This window comes from Bison bison, unplaced genomic scaffold, assembly GCF_000754665.1.
Source record: "Bison bison bison isolate TAMUID 2011002044 unplaced genomic scaffold, Bison_UMD1.0 scf7180017864518, whole genome shotgun sequence".
Lineage (NCBI taxonomy): Eukaryota > Metazoa > Chordata > Mammalia > Artiodactyla > Bovidae > Bison > Bison bison.
This window is the reverse complement of record NW_011495071.1, coordinates 19,625,028-19,635,169: the sequence shown is the minus strand read 5'-3', so window position 1 is coordinate 19,635,169 and position 10,142 is coordinate 19,625,028. Positions and strand designations below refer to the sequence as shown.

Genomic DNA, 10,142 nt, shown 5'->3' with positions numbered 1-10,142 from the left:
GATGCGAAGAGTTGATTCATTGGAAAAGACTCTGATGCTGGGAGGGATTGGGGGCAGGAGGAGAAGGGGACGACAGAGGATGAGATGGCTGGATGGCATCACTGACTCGATGGACGTGAGTCTGAGTGAATTCCGGGAGTTGGTGATGGACAGGGAGGCCTGGCGTGCTGTGATTCATGGGGTCGCAAAGAGTTGGACGTGACTGAACTGAACTGAAGTTAACAGAACGTGCTCACAAACTAAAGAATGCCATCCACAAAATGACTATGGGAAAAAAATTAAACAGCACAGCTGTTGAAAGAAAACAGAATATACGTATTAAAGCATTTCAGTTGATGAATAAGTCTGGAAATAAACACAGCCCTGAAAAAGGAAACCTCAAAAAAATAACCACAAAATAGGATACTGTAACACGGTACTCTGGACTAAATTAAGTATTCCCAAGCAAGCAGAATAGAACCTGGTATTCAAAAATGTAAGGAGAGGAATGGATTAGAAAAACAAAACAAGAAATGCAGGGTGAGCTGATCGAACTTAGGAAGGAAATTGAAGAAAAGATGGAACTACATTAGAAATGAAGAACTAGTTATACTAGAGAGAAAATAGGATGGAATGAAAGCTAAGGAAGAATATAGAAAATGAGATAAAGTAAAAATTAAGATCTCAAAGCAAATGATTATAAAGGAAGACTGGCAAAGTAATCCAACATAATTGGACTGTGTGAAGCATAAAAACACGGTAGAGCAACACTTATAAACTATAATCCAGGAAAACTTTCTGGGAATTGGGAAAGTTTAATCAACTTTTTGAAAGATTCCTTCCCCCCTGCCCTCAACATGCCTGGAAAAACAGATCTGGAATGATCAACTCTGAGACATATTTTAATTGACTTTTAAACTTGAAGGATAAATTGGACTGGCATCATATTTTTGAAGAGCAACATGTAAGTCATAGCAACAGAATAGCAGTTTCAAGGAAGTAAAAATTGTAAGCCAAGGATTTGCTATCTAGCCAAATTTTTCTTCAATTATTATGGCAGTAGAAAATCAAACTTTGAATATTGGGGGACTCATTGATTATTTTATCTGTAAGCCTTGAGTTTATTAGAGGGTGAGCTCCACCCACCCAAGAGCCACTGGGGAAGCTTCAGCAAAAGGACTGTGAGCATTTAATATACAGAATTAAAGACTAAATAAAACAAGGGTGAGGACATGATAGAAGAAAGTATGAAATACTGTATCTTGATGTACAAAGAATGCCTCTCTTAAAAAAGGAAAAGAAAGAAGGGGGTGTAGAATGAGGAGACGGTTAAATGGGGGGAGACCAGGATACCATTTAAAATTGGCAGTCTAGACTCTAAAAACTTAAGGAAAAGGAGGAGGAAGGGTTAAGAATACTAGCAAAAGTGTATATAAATACATTAGAACAAATTACTAGCCTTCCTAAATACCAAAAGAAAACGTAGAAAAACAGCAAAGAAAAGCACCATGTAGGAAAAAACAGTAAATATTAATAGAATAATTAAAATACACAATAGTGACTGAGATGGAGTAAAACATTGGTCCTATTAGATGGGTTTATATTCCCTGTTAAAAGTAAAAGATCGTCGAATTGACTTACAAAACATTAAAATTTGGGTTAAGCAAGAATCCAATAATGGATGCTAAACCAAGGTGAAAACTTGTTAAGGCTCAGTACTTTTGTATGGTCTCCCAAGTGTCTCCTTAAAAATTGCTTATTAGTTGGAGGGAAAGAGACACGTGTACCCCCAATGTTCATCGCAGCACTGTTTATAATAGCCAGGACATGGAAGCAACCTAGATGTCCATCAGCAGATGAATGGATAAGAAAGCTGTGGTACATATACACAATGGAGTATTACTCAGCCATTAAAAAGAAGACATTTGAATCAGTTCTAATGAGGTGGATGAAACTGGAGCCTATTATACAGAGTGAAGTAAGCCAGAAGGAAAAACATAAATACAGTATACTAACGCATATATATGGAATTTAGAAAGATGGTAACAATAACCTGGTGTACGGGACAGCAAAAGAGACACTGATGTATAGAACAGTCTTATGGACTCTGTGGGAGAGGGAGAGGGTGGGAAGATTTGGGAGAGTGACATTGAAACATGTAGAATATCATGTAAGAAACGAGTTGCCAGTCCAGGTTCGATGCGCGATACTGGATGCTTGGGGCTGGTGCACTGGGACGACCCAGAGGGATGGTGTGGGGAGGGAGGAGGGAGGAGGGTTCAGGATGGGGAACACATGTATGCCTGTGGCGGATTCATTTTGATATTTGGCAAAACTAATACAATTATGTAAAGTTTAAAAATAAAATTAAAAAAAAATTGCTTATTAGTTGGAAAGAGGAAAATGTAATAACCATATATAGTGAAGAAACTGGGCAATGCCTTGACCAGGTGATTGAAGTTAGTATCACCAATAGGGATGTTAAGGACATCATGCCCTTTGACTGTGATACCCTTTGAAGAGTACATCATTACTTACGTGAGTACATCATTACTTACGTAGTAGTTTAGTAAGGAAGGCATAAACTGAATCTAACCGTGAGGAACATCAAACAAACCCAAATTGTGGAACATTTTATAAGATAACCTAGCCTCTTCAAAAATTGTTAATATCATGAAAGAAAGGCTTTGGAACTGTTCTGATAAAATGAATCTGAAGAGGCGGTCATCCAAATGCAGACTTTGTTCCTGGATTTGATTCTGTACTGGATGGGGAGAAATACTGTAAAGGACATTATTAGAATAATTGACAGAATTGGAGTATGGACTGACAAATTACCAATATTAAATTTTCCTGAATTTGATTAACTCCTTTGTTTTTATAAGAATATCCTTTTTCTTAAAAAGTCACATTGAAGATTAACGGGGAAAGCGTGTATGAACCTGCTCTCAAGTGCTTTGGAAAAACACATGATGTGAGTGTAGGTGGGAGAATGATAAAGCAGAGGTAGCAAAAGGTTAAAAGTTGGTGAGTCTGGGTAAAATGTTTCAGGGAATTTCCTGTTGTTCAAATTTTTCTCTGGTTTTTAAATTTTAAAAATTGTAGCTCTGATTGTGAACTATAAGCCAGAAATCAGTACATACATATAGTTTCATAAAGTAGAATTTGAGTTATGTAATTTTCTCACTCTCCCCCTTTTTTAAAAATATATCAAGTGTTGTACTAGTTCAGTTTCCATTTGGAAAGCTCAACTGATTTTTATCAGTCTGTGTTAAGCTATAGATGTGATTGCTCTTAAAGCTTCTTTTGCTCTTATGTTTTTGAAGAATTTGCCTTTTTCATACTTAAAATATGCTCTAGAAGGGGAAAAAATCATTTTCTAAATGTGTTCTTTTCTATGACCTCCTGTAAACTACTTGAATATATGGAGAAAGGCTGGCTATTTTTGGTCTCCCTCCCCAACCCTATTAATGCTTCTTTGTGTTCTGAGGACAAAATTGGAGATGGGTGAAGTTAGAAGCTCCCAAAGAAAGGCAGTGCCAAAGAATGCTCAAACTACCACACAAGTGCACTCATCTCACACGCTAGTAAAGTAATGCTGAAAATTCTCCAAGCCAGGCTTCAACAGTATGTGAACCGTGAACTTCCAGATGTTCAAGCTGGTTTTAGAAAAGGCAGAGGAACCAGATATCAAATTGCCAACATCCGCTGGATCATGGAAAAAGCAAGAGAGTTCCAGAAAAACATCTATTTCTGCTTTATTGACTATGCCAAAGCTTTTGACCGTGTGGATCACAGTAAACTGTGGAAAATTCTTGAAGAGATGGGAATACCAGACCACCTGACCTGCCTCTTGAGAAACCTATATGCAGGTCAGGAAATAACAGTTAGAAGTGGACATGGAACAACAGACTGGTTCCAAATAGGAAAAGGAGTACGTCAAGGCTGTATATTGTCACCCTGCTTATTTAACTTACATGCAGAGTACATCATGAGAAATGCTGTGCTGGAAGAAACACAAGCTGGAATCAAGATTGCGGGGAGAAATATCAATAACCTCAGATATGCAGATGACACCACTCTTATGGCAGAAGGTGAAAAGGAACTAAAAAGCCTGTGATGAAAGTGGAGAGTGAAAAAGTTGGCTTAAAGCTCAACATTCAAAAAACAAAGATCATGGCGTCTGGTCCCATCACTTCATTGGAAACAGTGTCAGACTTTATTTTTTTGGGCTCCAAAATCACTGCAGATGGTGACTGCAGCCATGAAATTAAAAGACACTTCCTCCTTGGAAGGAAAGTTATGACCAACCTAGATAGCATATTCAAAAGCAGAGACATTACTTTGCCAACAAAGGTCCGTCTAGTCAAGGTTATGGTTTTTCCTGTGGTCGTGTATGGATGTGAAAGTTGGACTGTGAAGAAAGCTGAGTGCCGAAGAATTGATGCTTTTGAAGTGTGGTGTTGGAGAAGACTCTTGAGAGTCCCTTGGACTGCAAGGAGATCCAAGCAGTCCATTGTGAAGGAGATCAGCCCTGGGATTTCTTTGGAAGGAATGATGCTAAAGCTAAAACTCCAGTACTTTGGCCACCTGATGCGAAGAGTTGACTCATTGGAAAAGACTCTGATGCTGGGAGGGATTGGGGGCAGGAGGAGAAGGGGACGACAGAGGATGAGATGGCTGGATGGCATCACTGACTCGATGGACGTGAGTCTCAGTGAACTCCGGGAGTTGGTGATGAACAGGGAGGCCTGACGTGCTGCGATTCATGGGGTCGCAGAGTCAGACACGACTGAGCGACTGAACTGAACTGAACTGAACTGATGTTAGAAGCATTTTGTATATTTTTTTGTAATTTTTTAATCTTATTCCAAAATGAGCTATACTGAGGATTATGTGAATTTTATATACTTGGTAGCTGTTTTTACACTAACTCCATTTTGCCAGATCAAGCTCACTTACCTTTTGAGGAACAACTTGTTCTATAGCAAAAAAATTTTTGAAGATATTTTGTCTTAGTGATTCACTTCTTTTTCTTTATATGTAATAAATATTGTCAAACCATGTCCTTAGACCATGTGTGAGGAATAAAGGTGATATCAAATGAAATTGTGCAATCCAACCTTATATGCTATACAGTACATGGAATTCTCCTTGCCAGAATACTGGAGTAGGTAGCTGTTTCCTTCTCCAGGGGATCTTCCCAACTCAGGGATTGAACCCACGTCTCCCACATTGCAGTCTGATTCTGTACCAGCTGAACCACCAGGGAAGCCCAAGAATCCTGCAGTGGTTATCTAATTTATCCCTTCTCCAGAGGATCTTCTCGACCCAGGAATCAAATTGGGATCTTCTGCATTGCAGGCAGATTGCCAGCCAAGCTACCATATATATACCAATCATATATGTTGTACTAACTGAAACTTTTTTAATTGCAAAAAGTCAACGTTGAAAAATTTAAAACTTTATACCTACTGATTCTTCAACAATATTCATACAGGTTTCTTGCTTCTGTCTTAAAGCTGTATGGAGAAAAAGAGAACCACGTGGTTCCGCTAGGTGAACAGTCCAGGAGCTCTCATACATTTTCAAGTGGAGCAGTATCTGACAAGCAGTGAGATGGCTGCACAATAGTTTTCAATCTTTCTAATTAGTACAGTGGCGAATTACTAACTGACCCTAAATGTAGTGATGAAAGAAATGATTAGATTTTTAAGTGTACAGATAATGTACACTCAGAGCACTGTGTTTTAACTGTGCAGTTTAAAATAGTCTCCTTTTATTAGAAGAATGCAGTGACGTATGCAACTCCTTTTTTAAGTGTGGAATTACTTTTTAATCTAAAGAGTGAGGATCTGTTAGATTATTTAGCCAAAAACCACAATGTAAAGTCTATGACAATTAAGCAGAGATGACTGATGTGCAAGACCAGGAAACGTAGCACTCATACAGAATGAAATAAAGTAATTTTTTGCTGTTTTATAATGATAAAATCATTTTGTTGTTGATACTTTTTTCCCTTTTTTGCATTTGAATTCTTAATTTTCTAGCCATTCTGTTTATGAGTATTTTGGTAATTAAAATTTTTTTATATTCAGGACTTTATCATTAACATTATAATATTTCACAATAATTATACAACAATTTGTTTTCTAACTAGGAAGAAGCATTGCATGCATTTATTCAGCCAGAGATCCTGGATGGCCCAAATCAATATTTTTGTGAACGTTGTAAGAAGAAGTGTGATGCACGAAAGGTAGATGCCATGTAGAAATTAATACTTAATTATCTGAGATAATATTCAGTATTCAGTAGATTCTCCCCACTTTTTTTTTAGGGTCTTCGGTTTTTGCATTTCCCTTATCTTCTGACCTTACAATTGAAAAGGTTTGATTTTGACTATACAACCATGCACAGGATTAAATTGAATGATCGGATGACGTTTCCTGAGGAACTAGATATGAGTACATTTATTGATGTTGAGGATGAGGTAAATACTTAAAAATTATACTTCAGTTTTGATCAGAGTAACGTGATATTCTTTGAAAAGACAGGATATTAAAACTGAAATTATTTATTTGAGTAGATAATCTTATGTTTCATAACTTTCTCTCTTTGAAAAGCATGTTTGTTTATTTGACTCTGCTAGGTCTTAGTTGCAGCATGTGGGATCTTTGATCTTAGTTACAGCCTGAGGGATCTCTAGTTCCATCAACAGGGATCGAACCCAGGCCCCCGCAGGAGGAGCTTGAAATCTTAGCCACTGGACCACCAGTCTCTTATATTTCATAACTTGCTTAGTTATTGAAATATAGCAGTCTAGAGATGGGCTGCATTTGTGTTTCTGGTACACGATAAACAGAACAAATACAGTGTATTGAATGAACAAGCAAAATGGGTACTGTGGCCTTAAATTTCTTGTTTTGTCTTAGTGACTTTTTCAATCATTAAGTTTTCTGGGTTCTCATTTAAGGTTTTGTTGTTGTTGTTGTTTAGTCAGTAAGTCATGTCCAACTCTTTGTGACCCCATGGACTGCAGCCTACCAGGCCCTTCTGTCCATGAGATTTTCCTGGCAAGGATACTGGAGTGGGTTGCCGTTTCTTCTCCTGGGGATCTTCCCGACCCAGGGATTGAAGCCATGTCTCCTGCACTGGCAGGCGGATTCTTTACGGCTGAGCCAACAGGGAAGCCACTTAAGGTTTACCAGCTCATAAATTGGCTAGGTTATAAACCTAGATAATAAAGATATTTTTAATTAGTTTTTAAATTAAAACTTTTAAGATAAAGAATTTAAAATTAAATATAGTTTGAGAATGAGACTTTGAAGGCACAGATAATGCTAATTAATTTCTTCTACTCATTGACCTCCCCAAATTCTCTGGTTCCTCTGTCCTTATCCAGTAAAGGATTCATAATGTCCCATTCTATTCATTTGGAAACTCCTCTGATTTAGTTATTAGGAATATGTACAGCCATTTAACATAGTTGTTAGAGAGTGATAAATCTTTCTTATTCTCAAAACTGCCATAAAGCATTTTTTTCTGATTGGAATTCATCACAGTAGTTAAAAAATGCCTTTTCCCAGAGGCTCAAAAATAATTTCAAACATTCTCAAATTTTATTTATGCTCTTAACTACTAAGAATCAAATTATTTTCTGAGCTTCACTTTCCCTGTCTGTAAAGTAAGGATGATAATTGATTTTTATAGCTTTTCTAAGAAGAGATTGCCTTACATAGAGTAAATGTTCATTGAATGGTACCTGTGTCCAGGTAATATTTTGAAAGGTTTAATTTGAAATAATATCTCAAATACTTGTGCTTAAGCTAGGAAATCTATCCATAGTATACCAAACTTTCAAAGGAGATTTCCTACTTGGAGATCAGTATTAAATTGGTCTTCTTATATTCCTAATGTAGTTCTTGTAAAAGGAAGGCTTTTCCAAGAGAAAAAAACTGAGACAGAAGGTTTGACAGGAACTTTGAGAAAGTTATAGGTCCATTTCTTGGGAGAAGAGTAGGTGTTCTGGCTTAGTTAAAAGAGGTTTTGGGAATGATCTCTTTGAACTTCGTGTAGAATTCTAAAGTTGGTTTTCGTTTCCATTTTTCCTTGAACCAGACTTTCTTGAAGAATGAAGACTATATGTTAGATGTAATCCTTAGAACAAAATTCTTGGTAAAAAGTTGGTACTTACTACATATTGCTTGGTTAATTCAAGAACTTCTATGCAGCGCCTTAAACATATCAAGGGCCTACATTTTAGAGAAGAGTTTTCAAACTTTGTATTTAAAATATTTAAGGAGAAGGGAGGAAGGAGTTGTTTGAGGATTTCTAGGAAGAATTCTTTAAGTTAAATTTGTCTGAAAGAGATTTAAAAATCATAAAAGCATGGAAAAGTATTATTTACTGTTGTTGCATTTCTGCCTCCTGTAACTGGAGAATAACATCTTGAGAGAGACAGTATCTTGTTTTTCTTTCTAATTGTCTGTAATACCTAGCATAGTGATAAACTGAATGGCACTTTTTGTTCAAGAAAGGAGATGGTGTTCTTTTGGGATTTGAGAACAACAGAAGCTCACTTTGGAGCTTAGGTTCTCTGCTTTTATGGTTTTTGATGAAATAAATGGTAGTTTTATACTGTTACTTTGCAACTGTAGCATAAATGAGGTTTAGTAGAATTCTGAATCAATAATTTGTTAATAGAGGATGTTAATAAGGATGTTACCAGAAATGGTTTTAAAATACACTTTTTTGTTTAAGGTCTCACTTTTTTAAGAGAAAATAAATATGCTTAAAGTAGAATAAGTATTTTTATTAGCAATAGTGTCTTAAATTTTGCAAAAAAGTTCACAGCATATAAATTAAAAGGTTTATATTTTCCCTTTATTTGCCTTATAATTGTAAGATAATTATGTTTTATTAAGAAGTCTCCTCAGACTGAAAGTTGCACTGACAGTGGAGCCGAAAACGAAGGCAGTTGTCACAGTGATCAGATGAGCAATGATTTCTCCAATGACGACGGCGTTGATGAAGGAATCTGCCTTGAAAACAATAGCGGAACTGAAAAGATTCCAAAACCCGGACTTGAGAAGGTATTTTATAATTTGTGGTTTTTAGTTGAAAGAATAAAGTAATTGCTGAGCTGCTATTATAATTCTCTTAAAAAAATTTAATTGCTACTGTTTTTAGGCATATATAATCAAAATTAAACTTTAGGAAAAACTGCTTACAGGTGGGAGCATTGACTTCTGAGACACTGAACTGTCACTGGCCTTTGAAGTAACAGCAAGGCTCTAAATCTTATATCAGAGTTTTCTCATATAGCAAATTGAAAGCATGAGGCTAGATTTGTTCATTTAAAAAATTCTGGCTATAGAATCCTTTCTGAAACAATAAGAGAATTAATCTTTTTTAGATAGGGAACCCCTCAGTTTCCTTCCCCTGCCCTATGACAGCCCTTAAGGGACTTCAAAAAATTATATAATTCCATGGATTATAATTTAAAAACTACAAGACTGAATAATATCTAGGATAGAATTTTTTTTGTTACTAGGTCAGTGATTTTTAAGATTTTTCAAACCATTTCACATTTGTGTAATTTACTTTTTTGAGGGTAGAATTACAAATCAAATGTCTTGAGCCTGGTGTGAATAATGCATTGCCAGTCTGAAGACTGATCATGAATTCAAGTCTTACACAGTCGTATTAAATACAGGCTTTTTTAAGGCAGTGTTTAAGAATGGAGTTTCACTTGAATAAATCTGTTTTTAGACCAAGACCATTATTCTCATCACCATTACCACTACGCTTTACCTTTTAAAATTATCTGTTTCTTTCAGGGCAGATAGATGAGTGTGAATTGCTGTGATGAATAATGTAACAGATATATCATAACTTGATATAAAGATCATTGCTTTCAAACAAGAGTTGGAAAACTATGGCTCAAGAGCTAAATCCATCTATATTCATCAGTGATATTGGCCTGTAGTTTTCTTTTTTTGTGGGATCTTTGTCAGGTTTTGGTATTAGGGTGATGGTGGCCTCATAGAATGAGTTTGGAAGTTTACCTTCCTCTGCAATTTTCTGGAAGAGTTTGAGCAGGATAGGTGTTAGCTCTTCTCTAAATTTTTGGTAGAATTCAGCTGTGAAGCCGTCTGGACCTG

General features: G+C 36.3%; 1 protein-coding gene across 3 annotated transcripts in view; it reads left to right on the top strand.

Annotated features, from left to right (window-relative positions):
- USP47 (ubiquitin specific peptidase 47) overlaps positions 1-10,142 on the top strand; it is a 114,696-nt gene that overhangs the window by 68,348 nt on the left and 36,206 nt on the right. For 2 of the 3 annotated variants that reach the window (XM_010830624.1, XM_010830621.1), the window contains exons 10-12: positions 6,140-6,235; positions 6,317-6,469; positions 8,904-9,071. In XM_010830624.1, the coding sequence (XP_010828926.1) occupies positions 6,140-6,235; positions 6,317-6,469; positions 8,904-9,071 (417 nt within the window). The remainder of the gene's footprint in view (positions 1-6,139; positions 6,236-6,316; positions 6,470-8,903; positions 9,072-10,142) is intronic. The other variant, XM_010830622.1, reaches the window with a different exon arrangement.